At 40.9% G+C, this 18,492-nt stretch overlaps 1 protein-coding gene across 3 annotated transcripts in view; it reads right to left on the reverse strand.

The window, feature by feature from the left end:
• The window catches only part of DAAM1 (dishevelled associated activator of morphogenesis 1), a 182,864-nt gene that overhangs the window by 97,404 nt on the left and 66,968 nt on the right, over positions 1–18,492 (reverse strand). For all 3 annotated transcript variants that reach the window (XM_010376028.2, XM_030930783.1, XM_030930784.1), the window contains exon 2: positions 11,418–11,637. In XM_010376028.2, the coding sequence (XP_010374330.1) occupies positions 11,418–11,600 (183 nt within the window). In that variant the 5' untranslated portion in view covers positions 11,601–11,637. The remainder of the gene's footprint in view (positions 1–11,417; positions 11,638–18,492) is intronic.

Genomic DNA, 18,492 nt, shown 5'->3' on the forward strand with positions numbered 1-18,492 from the left:
GCAAGCAATGCAAACTATATTCAGTTGGCTAGACAAAGTCTGCAGCTAAACACATAGGCTTTTTGTTCAGCTTTTTTACTGTTCAACTAGAAACTCATTAGAGTGACTTTAAGTTTTAATAGTCTGCATCACCAGCAGTTTTCTGGTAATCTAAAATAAACTTGCTTCTAAACATGTTAGAATCATCTCCCAATATCCACCCGAATTTCCAGTATTTACACCTATAATCTAGTACAACTTCAGCTGACAAGTCTTACTAAATTTTTTAAAAACTTTTAAGTTCAGGGGTACATATGCAGGTTTGTTGTATAGGTAAACTTGTGTTAAAGGGGTTTGCTGTGCAGATTATTTCATTACCCAGCTATTAAACCTAGTACCTATAGCTATTTTTTTCTGATCCTCTCCCTCCTCCCACCCTCCACCCTCTGATGGGCCCCAGTGTCTGTTGTTCCTGAAAGAGAGAATTTCTAAGCAGTGTTTTCCTAATTGAATGGAAGTACTTCATCACTGGGGATATAGCACCAGCTGTAAAGTGACAGACAAGAAAGGCACCCTAAGTCCCCATGGGCAACCAGCCATGAAGCCAAGTTCCACACATGGCCACCTCCTTCGATAGCACCAGTACTGCTCTTGCCGGCCCAGGGCCCTCCCACACCCTCAAGAGGCTTGTTTGGCTGCTCATCTGACACTTTAAAGCTTTAATTGGGTCAAAAGACAATCTACCACAAGAAGTCTTCCCACACTGGAGCTATTTATTTTACCACATAATATACAGTAGAGAGACTTTTAAAGAGAAAGAATATTTCTTAAACATTATCACCCTTATCCTTTTAATCTGCTAACTTTCATGCCAGCCACTTTGGTGTCCCCATTGTAACTAACATTTTAATGAGAAGGAAGCGTAAAACAGGATGACAGCAGGTGGATAGGGTGCAGGCAGAGTATAACACCAGCCCAAACTTATCACCACTATGAGAATATTAAAATACAAACCCAACTGCTGCAGGATTTAGCAGTTATTAATTCATGCATGCATGCATACATTCACTCAAATACTTATTATGCATCTCATGTGTTATGTTTCCGTAATTAGTTATGCGTCCATTCATTCAGGCGCAAAACATTCATTGAGCACCTACTCTGAATCAAGCACTGCCCTAGGCCCCCAGGATCCTGAGCGTGAGAAAGTCAGATATAACACCCGATCCATTCTGCTCTCTGAAGGTGCAAAGGTGCATATATATAGTGGATTAACACAATGAGTTATTCATATGAGAAAAAAAACTATCTGATTGTTGAAAAGATGGCAAAAGATTCTGACTTTTCCTTCTACATCCAAGAAATGCCCATTTTTCCTGAAAACAAGTCATATACATATTATATATATAACATAAATATATATATCAAATATATATATACATGTCATATATATTCTGAGTTTTCAGTTATTGGTTTAATTTAGTTCTTAAATATTGCACTGAGTAATGAAATAAACAGCTAGCAGCTTTCAGATCTTGCCAACAAATTCATTTAAAACTGAACATAAGAAAAATATTGCAACTTTTTTAGGAATCTGGTTTGCCAAGGAACAAAACTTCTAGCTCTTCACCCATAAGCCAGAAAATTGTAACTAAAAGATATAGCTGGTCAATGAGCTCTTGTAACACGCACCAAGAACAGCTTGAAATTCCAGAAGAATTCTGGGAATTGAAGGTTGGGGTGGGGAGGATTCCAGACACAGCGAGTAAAAATATTCAAGGACAGTTCAGATCTGAAAAACACCATCCATGGTATTGAGCAATTACCTCCTAAAGGCCATGTCACATGTGTTTTCTGAGAGCAAACGATGGTGACTAGATAATTCCCAGAGCATCAAGATATATTCTTATGTACAGTTAATTGCACAAACTACCAGATCCTTCCAGCCATTGCTCAAATACATTTTTAAAATTACGTTTAAAAGCTTACCTAAACCACACTACTTATGAAGATCAAATTATTCCTTCAGCCTTTTGACACTTATATTGGCTTATATGAGGACATATAGAGAATGGGAATGTCAGTATACTATATCAACTTTGTATAATTTGCACATGGTAGTATAAGGACTAAGTTAAATAGTCAGATTTTAAATTATAGCCAAAAGCTAAGTAGGTCCATACTATTCAGGGTCTCTTTGGGATTCATTTTAATGAAAATCATCAGGACCAAGAGGATCCATAGCCATTTTGTCAACAGCATTATTAATTCAGAGATGGTTTTATAGTACCGTATTTCTATTTAAATACAACGTTTTCATGTTTCTTTCCTCCATCTCTTCATGCCCACTCATTTCAGTCTCCTTGATCTAACATTAAGATAGACGAAGCATCCAGAAATAAATAGTTGAAATGGTACCAAAATAATATGAAGTCAAAGTCCAAATTTAACAGCCTGTAGGAAAGGATATTTACAATGATCTTGGTAAGATAAAATATAAATTTAGAATTAGAAGGAACAAAATGGATTTATGGTTGTACCTTAAGCTTTACTGGATGTGTTTAATGAATCAGAGGATTAGAAGGAAACTTAAGCAATCATTTTTACCATCTTACTGTCTCTAAGCAGAGGGGACTTCAACCGGTACAAAGAAATGTATAATGCCACTGAAATCAGAGTCTACTGCCAACCCTACTGTTTTAGGAACAAAGCAAAGTTCTATTCAGAAGTACAGCAGATATCAGCAAGCAAAACCACTTATGTCAACATCAGCCTATATCATAAACCATCAGTTGTTCTCAGGGCCAAAATAACTGATCAAGTCCTAGATATGAGATCATTTTCCATCACTTTTAAATTGACTGTATCTTGGCAGCAGTTCACATTTACTCCATAGGAATTTTAGCACTGCACACATTTAAGCCCATATCTACATTCCAACTTTTGTTTGTGACATACAGCATATCTTCATACTATTCTGAGCATTTTCTTATGGCACCAAAGTCAGCAAGAAATGCCCCACTGTCAAAGGAAGATCTTTCTCCCTCCCTCCCTCTCTCTCTCCTACATATGTACATACATATATATACACACACATATACATATATACATACATATATATATGTGTGTGTGTGTATACATATATATATATATATTTTTTTTGAGGCAGTCTTGCTCTGCTGCCCAGGCTGGAGTGCAGTGGCCCAATCTCGGATCACTGCAACCTCCGACTCCCAAGGTTCAAGCAATTCTCGTGTCTCAGCCTCCTGAGTAGCTGGGGTTACAAGCATGCGCCACCATGTCTGGCTAATTTTATTAATAGTAAAGATGGGGTTTCACCATGTTGGCCAAGCTGGTCTCGAACTCCTGGCCTCAAAGTGATCTGCCTGCCTCAGTCTCCCAAAGTTCTGGGATTACAGGTGTGAGCCACTGTGCCCTGCCAGTCACTGCACCCGGCCAATATATTTTAATTCTCTGTCAACTGATTATTTCCTTTAGCTAAACAAAAATTTTCTCTTTTTAAGCTTTATAGGTTTGTCAAATAAAACCAATTTTTAATCTCATGGAAACAGAACAATTTTAATATCAATTCTCTCATTAGATTCTGAACTTTGGCTTCCAGATAACTGAATACTTTGACACTACTGTAGACATATATCTTTGAAGTCTTATATGGTCCAATTTTCTCTGCGTAATTACAGAGCAATCCTTTACACTCTAATAAACAATAGATTAAAACTACGACTCTTTACAACCAGTATTTTTTTCCTTCTATCAGTTTAAAATGGAATGTTCCTACTATGCAATTTTTTCATCTTTCTTGGGGACTGGGAACTGAATAGCTCCTGTAGGTTACTTTCTATTGTTAGTCATGGTCTTCACATATAAGGCAAGTTTTAAAAATAAAAAGATAAAAATTGTTGAAATTTTCATTGATTTTGGTAACAACAGAAGTACTTTATTATTTAAGAGAGCTTAAAATAAGCCTCAGTCATAACAGAAATTATGCTGACAGCCTGAGAAAAGGAGTAACAATTCACAAGGCTGGTAGAAGAACAAAATGTGTACCCTGGTAAATCCTTAGGATTAACTTGGGTTCCTCTAGCTCCTTTCATACCAAAGTGACTTCAGAATATATGAAAAATGAAAAGATTACTGATGTAGGCTCTCAAGTGAATTCATTTGGCACAACTTACCTTGACTGTGAATTCATCTAAATCTGATAATATCATCTAAATTCTTTCATTTCTACTATCTTCATTTCTCAAATTCTATGCTGATGACTAATCCTGAGAATGTCCTCAGTACTTAATAACATAGGCCTATAGTAATTATATTTATGATTATATTTTGATGGAACACATCTTATCATCATCCTACAGTATCCACCATCACTACCTTCTCATTGGGATTCTAGTTTTCCTTTTAAATTTTCTTGGTAGTATAAACGGTGGTTTTGTGACCAGTGATGAATTTCATAACAAGTTTAAAATATTTTACATTTCCTGGAAGGCACAGCACTCTATTATCCTCAAACATCAGACCCACTGGCCTAATAAATGGAAGTCTAAGAATTGGATGTGAAAGAAGGCAGATTAACTAGTAAATAGTATAAAATGGAATTGGAAACATTTCAGGCTTAGAAAAACTTGGGTTCATACTGCATATTATTTCCAACTAGCCATAAATTTACAGTGATGTAGCGTATTAGAAATGAAAGCTCTCCTCTAAAACTATGAAATGGATTCCAAATATGTGTGTTGTAAGAGGTGAGACTGACTACAATACACTTCAAGAATAATAACCAGACTTGTTTTAAACCTGGATTTCTTACCTAAAATCTCACACAGGAAAAGCAGTTGGACATTTTGCATGTTTCACCCATTAAAAAAGCTGAGGGTCATAGAAACAAACTGTGAGAAAGACACCCCAATTCCAATACCACTGTTGCTATGAAATATTCTGTAGGAAACCCTTATTATTGGGGTATGCAGAAGTCTATTGCAGGGGGACTCTTGGTAATTCTCTTTGTCCTTTTCTACTTCAAAATTAAAGTAGCCAAAGGAGGTGCGTGTTGTAACAAAGAGGCACCTCACGTCAACTATTGAGCTCAAAGGAAAACACATTCAGAATTGCTATGGTTTGGATGTTTGTTCCCCTCCAAACCTCATATTGCAATCTGATCCCCAATGTTGGAAGTGGGGCCTAATGGGAAGCGTTTGGGTCATGGGAGAAGATCCCTCAAGAATAGATTAATTTCCTCCCTCAGGGTTACTGAGTTCTAGCTCCATTAGTTCCCTGGAAAGCTGGTTGTTAAAAGGAACCTAGCACCTGCCACCCCACCCCCATTGCTTCTCTGGCCACCTGATATCTGCACATGCAGGCTCTTCTTCGCCTCCACCATGAGTGGAAACAGGCTGAGGCCCTCACCAGATGGAGATGCTCAATCTTGAGCCTTCCAACCATGAGAACCATGAGTCATAATTTTTTTCTTTATAAATTACCCAGCCTCAGGTATTCTCTTTACAGCAACATAAAATGAATTAAGATAAGAATCTACCCAGGGATACATGACACCTATCATTAAACTTACCAACACCTCACAAATACCGAACAGAACCATGGTTATTTTTGTAAATTTAACCAGACAGCAAAATATTTTGATGTACCTCATTATATTTGGTTCACTGAAAAAAATCTGTAAGCAAAGAGGCACCTTTCTCTGGTTCAAGGAAGAATTTGATATATATGTTTAAGTCAACAATATAATCATCCCCAACACACCTTTCCCAGGCTTGTCTCTCAGAATCTCCAAACCCTGTAGCTTCCTGTTTTTTATGTGTCATCTAAACTGAACTTCTTTCAGTTACCTGAGCCTTCCATGCCTTCTCTCACTCTCTAGCACTTACACATGCTGTTCTCACTGTCTGTAACACTCTTTTCTTTCCTCTGTGCCTGTGCCTGAATGATTCCTTCTTGTTTTTCACGCCTCACATTAAGTCACTTTCCCCAGGAAGCCTTCCAAGACCCTTCACACTGGGTTAGGTAATCATGGGGGTAGGTGTGAGTGAACAGCACCCTCCTTCCCCAGCAAGGGAATAAGCTTCCTCCCAGACAAAATGTACTGCTTGAGCAGCACTCCCATAGCACTTGATCACTTTGAAAAAGATTGCACATTTAGTTGCTTTTCTCTTCTGCTAGACCTTCAGCTCTACAACATTATCAAGGATAGGACCATGTGTGTTTTGCTCACCAGTTACCTCAGGATCGGCAGAGACAGGCTCTTAATATGCACACATCAAAATAAACCATCAGTCGACTAATGACTCATTCTTCTGTTCATTCCAAGGTAAATTGTCTATTGCTAATATTGAGATGAAAAAAGTTACTTGAATAAGGATGATTTATAGAGTTGTCATGCTTACGACTCTTCGGATAGGTTGCTTGAGATAATTTAAGACCTTTAAAAATCTGTAGAAAGGAATATCACTGAATCTTATTTTAATAGGTGAGTGTTAAACCTCCTATTGGTTATATTTCTTTATTTTGACTGAGGCAGAGAGCAAAGAGGAGGACTGGAAGAGGGGAGGAGGTAGACATGAGAGGGAGAGGAAAAAGTAAAAAAGAATTGATTCTCAAAAGGTATAAATTTTATGGTTAGCAGAGATTGAACAGACTCTTAGTTTTATTTGTAAATATCCCAAATAACTTAAAAACTGTTAGCAGGGAGACTTTAATTCTATCTGACAACTCACACACACACAATTCCCAAGTTATTTTGTCCTCAGTTCTTTAGGAGCTGCAGAACAGCTTTAAAAGCAGTTGGCTTATCAGTTGGTAGGGGGTGAATAAGAACAAGTGTTGGCAAAGATCTGGAGAAACTGGAACCCGCATACATTGCTGGTGGAGATGTAAAATGGTGCAGTCCCTTTGAAACAGTCTGAAAGTTTCTCAAAAGTTCAACACAGTGTTGCCATACGACCCAGTTAATCCCGCTCCTACATATGTACTCACAAGAATTAAAACATGTATCTATGCAAAAACTTACATATGGATATTTATAGTAGCTTTATTCACAAGGGCCAAAAACTGGCAACAGCCCAAATGTCCATCAGTGATGAATGGATATAAAAAATGTGGTAGGGGCCAGGCGCAGTGGCTCACACCAGTCATCCCAGCACTTTGGGAGGCTGAGGCAGGCGGATCATGAGGTCAGGAGTTCGAGACCAGCCTGACCAACATGATGAAACCCCATCTCCTAAAAAAAATGCAAAAATAGCTGGGCACAGTGGTGCATGCTTGTAATCCCAGCTACTCGGGAGGCTGATGCAAAAGAATTGCTTGAACCCAGGAAGTGGAGGTTGCAGTGAGCTGAGATTGCACCACTGCACTCCAGCCTGGGTAACAGAATGAGACTCTGTCCCCCCCCCCGCCAAAAAAAAAAAAGTGGTATATCCACATAATGGAATGTTATTAGGCAAGAAAAAGGAATGAGGTACTGGTACATGCTATAAGGTGAATCTTGAAAACACTACGTGAAGTCAAAGAAGCAAGTCACAGAGGACCACATATTGTAAAATTCCATTTATATGAGCTATCCAGAGTGGGCAAATTCTCAGAGACACAAAGAAGATTAACGTGTTAGGGGATGTTGGGATTAGGCATGAATGAGGAGTGATGGTTTATGGATTTCGAGGTTACATGCTAGGGTGATTGCTGAAAGTGATTTTGGCAATGGTTGCACAATTCTATTAATATGCTAAAAGCCACTGAATTGCACACTTTACATAGGTGAATTATTTCTCAATAAGCCTGTTTTGTTTTGTTAAGTTAAGCAGGATGAGACTAGGAAGACAATGCTAAGTCCTGAGGTAGGACTAATTCTGATTCCCCTGCCTACTGCAGGGAGCCTACTAGAGAACAAGGTGCTCCACGCTGCCCACCTTCTTCAAAGATTTACACAGCTGACCTCCTAGTGAGGCTTGCTTTATTAATGAGGTAATACGGTTTCAGTAAGCAATTCTGAAAGAAATCTACTTGGTATCACTTTTAAAAACATCAAATGAGTGACTCATCAGATGAGGCAAAGAAAACTAGCTTACAACAACTAACTGTGATGAGATGCTTTCTAACAGATAGGTTAGACCCACATCGGCCCGCTCACACCAGGGCAGATTTACTTTCAAGAAAAGGAAAAACTGAAATATTTGCTTAGTGTTGTGTCTAGAAGACACTAGAATTATCTCTCATCCCTCTTGCAGTATTAGTCTGTGGGGTGTAAAGCATCTATTAGGTGCCAGACTTTTTAAAGGTTATCTTCTTTCACCTCTATACCAACCCTATCAGCAAGATGGTACTATCTCCATTTTATAGGTAAGTAAACAATTAAAATTCAAACAGAAATCATCTTAAAGGAAGATTTCCTAGGCTACAGAGCGGGCATTCGGGGAAAGTGTTTGACTCTAGAGTCCGGGCACTGTCCACCACCACATGTGGCCTCCCTCTGCTAGTACCAGACCAGAGGCAGAACTGCTTCAGCTACTACTCAAGAGAACCTGGGGCAGAGGCTTGCCGCAGCTTTGAGCCTACCTCTCCTGGCCAGGCCACCCCTGACAATTGGATAGATTTGTGGTCTTAGTCCCTGAAGTCAAGAGTAGACAAAAATTCACCCTTCACTCACCAGGACAGATACAAACCTCAAGATAATTTGTTTTCCAATGGTTTCAGCTTAAAGTTCTGGTTTGGCATTGGCTTTCTCACAACTAGCAGCTGTAGGCAATTTTCACACAGAATAGAGACATCAATAAGGCAGACAGTGGAATTTTCTCCCTTATGAATACAGAACAATGAGCTGTCTTCAAGATGTACATGAAGCTGCCACCATATGGGCTCCTCGCTCTCCTTTTGGGAGACTGACAGAATATGACTGAAAGGACTGTAGACCTGGAATGCTTTGAGGATGCCAGCTCTGCCTACCAGCTCCACTACCACTGAGGGCAGTCATTAGCTATCAGCAACACCTACGTCCTTTGGTTGACTTTTTTTTTTTCCTTTTTTTATCCAAGCACCAACTTGAACCAGAGACTTTCAGTTTTAAAACATTTTAAGTGGGAAATAAAACCCTGCCTGTCAATGCATCATTATTGTCCTTCTTGATTGCTATCTTGGTAGATGATTCACTGCCCTCCCTAGAAGAGGACTATGTGTCATCTGCCTGCCCCATGACCTCAGACTTGGCCACATGACTTGTGGTGCCAGTCTCTACAGAAGAATGATGCCTCCTCACATGCAAACTCAGATGTGGCCATGTGATCTGCACTGGCCAATGAAATGTGGGCACAAGTGACATCTGTTATTTCCAAGCATAAGCTCAGAGCCTATGAGTGGTTTGCCAGGTTTGCCTTTCCTCCTCTACCCTGCCTGGGTATTGGACAGAAAACAGGAAGGAGCAAAACTACAGGAGACCCACAGTGGACACACAGCACAGCAAGCAATAAGCCTCTGCTGTTGTAACCACTGGGGTTTTACTATCACAGCATAACCTAGTTTAAGATGACTGAGACAGTCATTAACATGAATCCCCCCAACTTTTCTTCTCACCTTCAATTCCTGCTGACAGTTCACTTTCTCCAGAAAGTCTTCCCTAACCACCTTCCTCACCTCCTTGATCTACACCGCACAACACATATTACACACCCAGGTAATTTGTGATTATTCTTTTGGTGCCATCATATCTTCTTCGTAATGGATCTCCTTTTACTACTGTCAGATCTTTGGGGGGCAGGTTCTGGCTTTCTATTTCAAACTTCCTTGTTAACACCTGCAACAGAATTATTCATGCAGTGGAGATTCAGAGAAGGAAGAGATTCCTTAAACATGGAAAATATTCAAGATCATACAGTTGGACACATGGGGGGAAACAACACACACTGGGGCATGTGGCAGGGGGCAGGGGGATGGCGGAGTGGGGAGAGTATCAGGAAGAACAGCTAATGGATAGTGGGCTTAATACCTAGGTGATAGGATGGATGATCTGTGCAGCAAACCACCATGGCACATGTTCACCTGTGTAACAAACCTGCACATCCTGCACTTGTACCCCAGAACTTAAAATAAAAGTTGAAGAAAAAAAAGAAAGAAGAACTAACTCCATTACAAAATGCCAGTGGTGATCAAGGCAGGATACAGTATTCACGTAACATTTATTAAGCAAGTTTAAAGGCCAGGCACTGAGCCACTCCCAGTGTGTACTGTTCTCACTGAAACATTATATCAAACCTAGAAGATGATGTTTTTTTTTCTTCAGAAAACAGGATCAGAAAAATAACATGATTTTTTACAATTATGAAAATAAAGTCAGAGCAGTGATTTGAACCGAAGTCTTCCTAATTCCTAAGCTAGCTCCCTTTAAACTATGCCATAATATCTTCTGAAATACAGAATAGAAACACCAACTGATGCTTGAAAAGCTAAGCTGGAGAATGTACATACATCTCTTGATGAATGGGTCCTGCACTAGATACATCCTTCATTTCAGTACACTTGATTCTAAAATATGATAGTATCTATAAAAAGATTCCCGCAACAGTTATTATTCTAATCCTATCACTAGGCTAAATAATGATGCAGGCCGGGCGCGGTGGCTCAAGCCTGTAATCCCAGCACTTTGGGAGGCCGAGACGGGCGGATCACGAGGTCAGGAGATCGAGACCATCCTGGCCTAACACGGTGAAACCCCGTCTCTACTAAAAAAAAAATACAAAAATCTAGCCGGGCGAGGTGGCGGGCGCCTGTAGTCCCAGCTACTCGGGAGGCTGAGGCAGGAGAATGGCGTAAACCCGGGAGGCGGAGCTTGCAGTGAGCTGAGATCCAGCCACTGCACTCCAGCCTGGGGGACAGAGCGAAACTCCGTCTCAAAAAAAAAAAAAAAAAAAAAAAAAATAATAATGATGCTATACTTAAGTAATAATGTCTTTCACCAAAGGATCAACAATAGGATGGGAAGTATGACTAATTTTTAAAAAAATACATTAATACTGTATATTCGGTGTGGGGGTAGGGGAGCATTAGGGAATCCCGATAGGTGTGAAGTAAATGAAGGATATGCATACATCTATAGACTAAGGATTGGGATGGAGACAAATTAAGAAGGGCAACTTAAGATGCAATACTGCCACATATTTGAAGAACTGAAGGTCTAAATCCCTCCACCCACTTAAAGCACCAGCAAAGCAGTTGGATGTGGTAATACTACCCTCTTCTAACTCTTCCTTCTCCACAGGTTTAGTGCTGACGTGAGGGTGTAGACATAAAGATGAATGGGGGCCATTTCACTGAAAAGGAAAAGTCCATGTCAAACCAAACCAACTCATTCACATCCTCTCCTCTTCTCCTTCCCTGGCTCCCCACCAATGCCAGGATAGAAAACTAGGACTCACCACCAGTTCACTGAACATGACATCCAGCTCCTCCACAGGGGGCATGGGCAATGCTGGCTCCATGGTCTGAAGCGCAAAGTTGCTATCGTTTCGCAGCCGATAGGTGATTTCTGGATGATCACTATTTCGGAAACAGCAAAAGATGAATGAAATACCTCGTCCACCTCTCTTTCTTGGGGCCATGGTTGAATTCTGTTCTATTTCTTGATGTGACTAAACTCTGCAAAAAGAGGATATGACTTGGTTAAGAGTACAGGAACAGACAAAATGGTTTTTAAAAGGCCAGACCAACTCAAGAAAGAGCTCCGTGTGCCGGCGACATTGTGTGCACCCTGCAGGGCACAGAAAGAACAACACCGAGTGGGTTAGGGTCCAGTTGGGCAGAGAACACACATCCTTCTATTCATTTGTTGACTGTTTCCTGCAATAACTGCTGAGCAAACAGGACAACTCCAGCCACTCTCCCGACAACATACACTCTAATTACACTGAGCTACTGTCTGTTCTTTGTACATCACATTCCCTTTCCTGCCGACCTAACTTGTTCTCGTTACTCTTCTTGAAAGAATGACCTTCTCTTCCTTGCCCCCTAGGAGATCTCCTTCTTATCTTTTAAAGTCTGATTCCAGACTGACTTAAAAGTCTCTTCCCTAAATAGAATTAATAACATATATGCTATGACATATATATCCATTGTAGCATGATCACATTCTAAGCTCTTTATGAGTGTGTCTTCCTGTTAGACTGTGGTAACTGAAGTCAGGGGAAGAGGCTGTGCATCAGGTATTTTGTGGGCCTAGTGCCCTGCACAATGCCAGGAAGAGAGAAGGCACTCCATAATGTTCATTGTATTAACTAATTTAAATTTACAATAAAGCCAGGACTTGAGCTAGAAGGGCCAGAGATTTTCAAACTGAAAAGACAAAATGAATTCACCAATAAGGAAAGGAAATGGTTAAATTACACACACACACACACACACACACACACACACACACACACACACTCATCTAATAGAATATTATGCCCTAATTTAAAAGAATCAAGGCATTTGTGTATGTAGATATGGGAAAATGTTGAAAATGCTATAGGAGTACATGATTTAAAGAATATGTATTTATACATTGTCTGCCACGCACCCGGACTAGGCTGGGCGTTGGTTTTCCTCCTTGAATTTGGGTGGGGAGGGTGTCCTGGGGTGCTGTGTCTGCACTTGTGTTGCTCTGAGGTCAAGTTGTGGCCCCGAGTCCCTGTCCCTCTGCCAAAGTGAGGGTTTGCCCATTTTCAGGTCAGATTTCCCTTGGGTCCGGGCCTCTAAGAGTGGGGGTCATTCCAAGGGGGCGTGAGCACGGTGGACGCGCGTGGGCCTCTTCCTCTCCCCTCAGCTCCTGGGCTGTGTGTGAAGAGCTGCCCAGCGGAATCACCCTCCTGCCTGGTGTTTCATTCACCAGAAATCGTTCTCACTGTGGACTCTTGAGTCAAATGTAATCCAGGAATGGAACGTGCTGTTGCTGGATGCCACACACAGCATCAGGAGCCTAGTTGGGGATTCTATGATCTTACCCCACACCTTAAAAGTAAAGACTAGAGTTGTCAGGCCTCTGAGCCCAAGCCAAGCCATCGCATCCCCTGTGACTTGCACGTAGATGCGCCCAGATGGCCTGAAGTAACTGAAGAATCACAAAAGTGGAAATGCCCTGCCTGGACTTAACTGGTAACATTCTACCAGAGATAAGTGAAAATGGCCAATTCTTGCCTTAAGCGATGATTTTTTTTGTGTGAAATTCCTTTTCCAGGCTCATCCTGGCTCAAAAAGCTCCCCCACTGAGCACCTTGTGACCCCCCACTCCTGCCTGCCAGAGAACAACCCCCCTTTGACTGTAATAGTCCTTTACCTATCCAAATCCTATAAAACGGCCCCACAGTTAACTTCCTTCGCTGACTTTTTGGACTCAGCCTGCCTGCACCCAGGTGAAATAAACAGCCATGTTGCGCTCACAAAAAAAAAAAAAAAAAAGAATATGTATTTATAAATATATGAAAGAAAATATTAATAGCAGTAATCCTCAAAATAAAAACAGAGGGTTGGAGAACTACTCATTTTCACTTTTCCTCTTTTGAATCCAAATTTTCACCACAAAAATATGTTTTTAATGATGATAGACGGTATGTTTTAAGTTACAACTGTATATATTGCCTTGGAAAGATTTCCAGTTGATACTGTCTATTGAAAAAAACCAAGTCAAAGAAGAACAATAGGCATAGCATGATGCCATTGTGTCTTTTTAAAAACGTCATACAAAAAGCCATACATATACATTTATTTCCACCAAATGGTCCAAAAGGATAGACAACAAATCCCTAATTCCTCTCTTCTGAGAGTAGACTAAGATTAGAAAAAGGCATGAAAAAGAATGTTCTTTGCATGCTTTTTCAAGAATAGTGGACACATTTAGATGTATAACTGTTATAAGTCTTCAACGTTTAAAAAGAGATGAGGTTAAAAGAAAAAAAAAGGTAGGATGAGAATTGATCCTTCAAGAGATGGAAGGGCAGGGGAGGAGAAACGTATCTTGGTCAGGGAAGGTGGTAGAACAAGGCTGTGAATGCATTATTTATACACTTAAATATAGAAGTATACACATAGAAGAAAGACTAAGGTCAAGTTTGCCAACATTTAACAAATCTGGACAGTGAGAAAATAGATGCCTTCTTTGAACTTTTTTTTGTTCTTAAGTTTTAAAAGTAAACTCCAACCCATTGACTTATGGCATCTTCCAAATCAGATAATCCAACTCCTCAATCTGTAGCCAATTTCTTGATTTTGTAATTAATACTACTATGTAAAGAAGTAAAAGCACTCATAAACAACTATAATTTCCAGAGACTTCTACAGTCTAGTCCGCAGCTGACTTGAAGTGAAAGTGGTCTCTACCGTTAGGAACTGGGAGGTTCTGTGACGGGGAGGGAGGGAAAGGACAAAAGCAGTGTGTCTATCACAGAGTCCACAATGATGCTCTAAGTGGCTCTTAAACAAAGAATAAGTCAAACATCCAACGTCCTGTTCTGTTGAAGCATATGTCTTCTGGCCTAGGGTGTACTTGTGCAAGGTCACACTGAGACATATGTCATAATTGGGATTCCTTTGGCAAATGTGCATTAATACCTACTATGTAGCAGGAATGACAGTAGTCGCCTAAGCATATGGAAATGAACAGGTCACTCACTAGAAGCTCATAATCTAGTGAGAGACAGTAGTTCACCAGATAGTTATAACAAAGGTAATATGCCAGTAAGTGCCATGTAAACTGAGCAGGAATTACCTAAGAATCTGGGGGTGGTCCCTGATGGATGAGTGGAGTTTTGACAGAATATGGAAAACAGGGTCTTTAGGCAGAGGGAATAGTACAAGCAAAGGCATGAGGTAGGAAGGAGCATGAAGGATACAGGGAATGAGTGGTATGGTACAGACTGTGCTGTATATATCACCATCTTCTCAGAGCAGAGCTCTGGCTCTCACCTCCCTGCTGAAAATCTGCCAATGGCTCCCCAATACCATTCTAAATTGGCTTTCAGGGGATTTCAGCTCAACTTTTGTCTTTCCTAATTCCTCAAAAATATCCTACACTTTACTCAACAGGCATTTTCCATGCCCTGTAAACATCTTACACTCCTCTCACCTTCCACCCAAGTAGATCACTCATTCCTTCTCGCTCTTGCCTTTGTCTAGCAACATCCTCCCACCCCGAAAGTACCAATCCTGAGAGTACACCCACTGCTGCTGATAGCTGAAATTCAGTTCTACATTTCCGAAGGGCAATTTATCAAAGTCTTAACGTGGTCATACATTTTGACCTAGTATTTCTACTTCTGAAAATGTATGCTTAGGAAATATTCAGAGACATTATCAAAAATGGTTTCACAGAAGTTTCCAAAGCATTATCTATAAGAGCAAATAAGGGCACAGGATAAGTGCTTGTAATGAAGGACTATACAGAAAAGGTAAATAAATTATGGTACAACTAGATAACAGACTACCAAGCAGCCCTTTGTAAAAGAATATTTAATGACATGCAAACACGTAAAGAATAAACAATACAGTGTCCCATTTTTATGAGAAAAAATTTACATATACGAGCAGGCAAAAAGGACAAAATAAATAAAATGCTGGCAGCAGTTAGTTCTGTGACAAATGTAGAGATTACCTTGTTTGTTTTAACAAACAAAAAGATTTTTCTGCACTTCCTAAGTTGGCATATTGAAGACATACTACTTTCACAATAAGTAGAGATTTTAAAAACCCATTGATATGATTATCTGCTTATATTAGAGGCGGAAATGAGTATGAGTATGCAAAAATGTTCCTATCAAAAATATCCAAGTTAGGTTAATCTACATACCAGCTTTTCAAACTATCTGTGGTAAAGGACTAGTTGTTTTCATCCAATCTGTTATAAACTGAAATATCTCAGCAATGTCAAATTGCTATAAAAGTTTACATGCTTAATCTCAATTCTTTTTTTTTTTTTGAGACAGAGTCTCGCTCTGTCGCCCAGACTGGAGCACAGTGGCGTGATCTCGGCTCACTGTAACCTCTGTCTCCCGGGTTCACGCCATTCTCCTGCCTCGGCCTCCCGAGTGGCTGGGACTACAGGCGCCTGCCGCCACGTCCAGCTAATTTTTTGTATTTTTAGTAGAGATGGGGTTTCACCATGTTTGCCAGGATGGTCTCAATCTCCCGACCTCGTGATCCACCGGCCTTGGCTTCCCAAAGTACTAGCATTACAGGCATGAGCCACTGCGCCCAACCTAATCTCAATTCTTGTACCCAACACAGGTAGGCAGCAGCAGTGCTGATGTACATTAGGACATGGGAGTCATGACCTATCTCATTAAAATATAACTGTTAATATTTGTCTCTGGTATGTGTCCTCAGAGCAGGGACCACATCCCACTCGGAAGCCCGGTCAGTGTCACATATCTTATCCTCGGTAAACTAAAGAGCGATCATTCTGGGACTACCAACAAGGTCTGTATGACTGTGGGAGATGTGGAAGTGTTCCCCAGGAAGACAGGGCAGGAAGGCAGTGTTCAGGCTACTGGGAAATGAGGGCAAGAAAATAAAGTAGGCTAAAATACGCAAGGGCCAGCTCATGGTCCTATGGCCCACATTCAGACTTCAAAGCTCATTTCCAGCCATCTCTTTCAGGCAGTCTTGCTAATCTGCCTAACTAGATATGGTCTGGGCTCTCTTAGCATTTTGTGACCTCCATCATGTACAGCCAACAGTTACTGTAAATAGAGGTCTGGGTCTTTATTTCCTCACTGAAGAATCAACTCGTGAGGAAAACTGACATGGCACATGTCATTTAGTGTTTTGCACATAGGGGTACAATCAAAGTATTTACAGAATAAACAAACATAGCAACAGTTTTCCTTTTGCATGTTACAAGTTTCACTTAACCCCAAGTTATATTACATTCTGGCTGTACTGAGGAGGGGTGAAAAGTAGGGGGTAATGTTAAGATCTAAAAATCAGTCCAAAGCATTTTCAAGTCTTAAAAACAAAATCCCAACAGTTCTATAAACAAAAGAATATGAAGTTCTTGGCTAGTAGTAAGACACAGGGTCTGCTATATTTAAGAACCTAATTGAAATCCTTTTGATAAGTACCAAAATATTGCCTTTGATGGTAATTTGTATATGGAAGCCTCAGTGAAACCCAACAGCCAACTTTTAATGCCTGACTCCTCCACGGATCCCCAAATACAAGGTCCTTTCCTAAACCCATCCCTAAACTGTAGATGATGGCATGTGTTGGTGATTTTCAACAGGCATCCATTGTTTCCCCATATATGGAGCTCCACTATTCCAAGCCTAGTCTCTTAGATATAGACCAAAACAGGAAACAAAAGGAATCATTCCACTGGACCCCTCAGAAGCACCTGCCCACCTTACCTGCCCTAGCACTTCACTGACGAGTGATCCTAACAACTGCCCTGAATATATGATTTAATACGCATATTTGCACCCATCACTTCATTTCATCATCCCCATTTCACAGGTGAGACTTAAGAAGGAAGGAGGTGGGCCATCAGGAAGACAGAAGTTTGAGGGGCCACACACTGGAGAGAGGTCCCTGCACTGGCCCTTAACAACTTGATTTTCCAGCCCCCATCTCCCAATACCCTGAATGCTGCCCATGCCCTTACACACTTGATTTGCTGGTAGAGATGTTTATGCAGAGAAGCCCATACATCATAAAAGTAACAACAGCTGCCCTAGCCCATCATATCCATCCATTTCATCATTAAGTCAAATGTTTATCAAGTAAAAATTATGAGCCAAATATTCCAAACACTGTGCTGGGCACTAAGGGAAACGGGATGAAAATGAGAAAAGATGCCTGTGTGCTTTGGGGAAGGCAGGAAAAAAAAATCAAGAAAACTAAAACGTTATTCCTGAAGTTGGCTCATGTTACAGGGGATGCAAAGAAGAAAGTGAAGGGCAATGGTGGTAGTGGTGGGAGGGCAGCTCCTTCAGATAGAATGATCAGGGAGGGCCTCTCCTGACCACAGGCATTTAAGCTGAGACCTGATGGATAAGATGGGACCAGTCCTGCAAAGTGCTGGGGAAGAGGATTCCAGGTTAAAGGAGGTATGTGTGAAGACCAGGGCGGATGGGGAGCCGGCACATTTTAGTCACTAGGGAAGACCAATGTGGCTGAAGCCTAACGAGCCATGGTGGATGCTGAATCGTGGGGGTGCTAGGAAGGAAGAGGCTGAAGACGGCAGGGCCCAGACCAGAGGAGCTACATGCTGGAAGGCGGTCTCTGCCCTGGCCCTTGCCAGCTTTATTTTCCAGCCCACATCTCCCAATATCCTAAACATGCCTCATATGAAGGCATGTGCGTGCACTCATCAGACCTCGGCAATAGTCGCACTTCTTAGCCCACACGTCTACAGTGTCCTCAGCCTGGGGTGTCTTCCTTATCTGACTCTTCCACTCACCATTCAAGATTCTGCTCAAATACTGCTGCTTTGTAGGCCTTCAGTGTCCCAGAACAGTTACACAT

Source organism: Rhinopithecus roxellana, chromosome 5, assembly GCF_007565055.1.
Source record: "Rhinopithecus roxellana isolate Shanxi Qingling chromosome 5, ASM756505v1, whole genome shotgun sequence".
NCBI lineage: Eukaryota > Metazoa > Chordata > Mammalia > Primates > Cercopithecidae > Rhinopithecus > Rhinopithecus roxellana.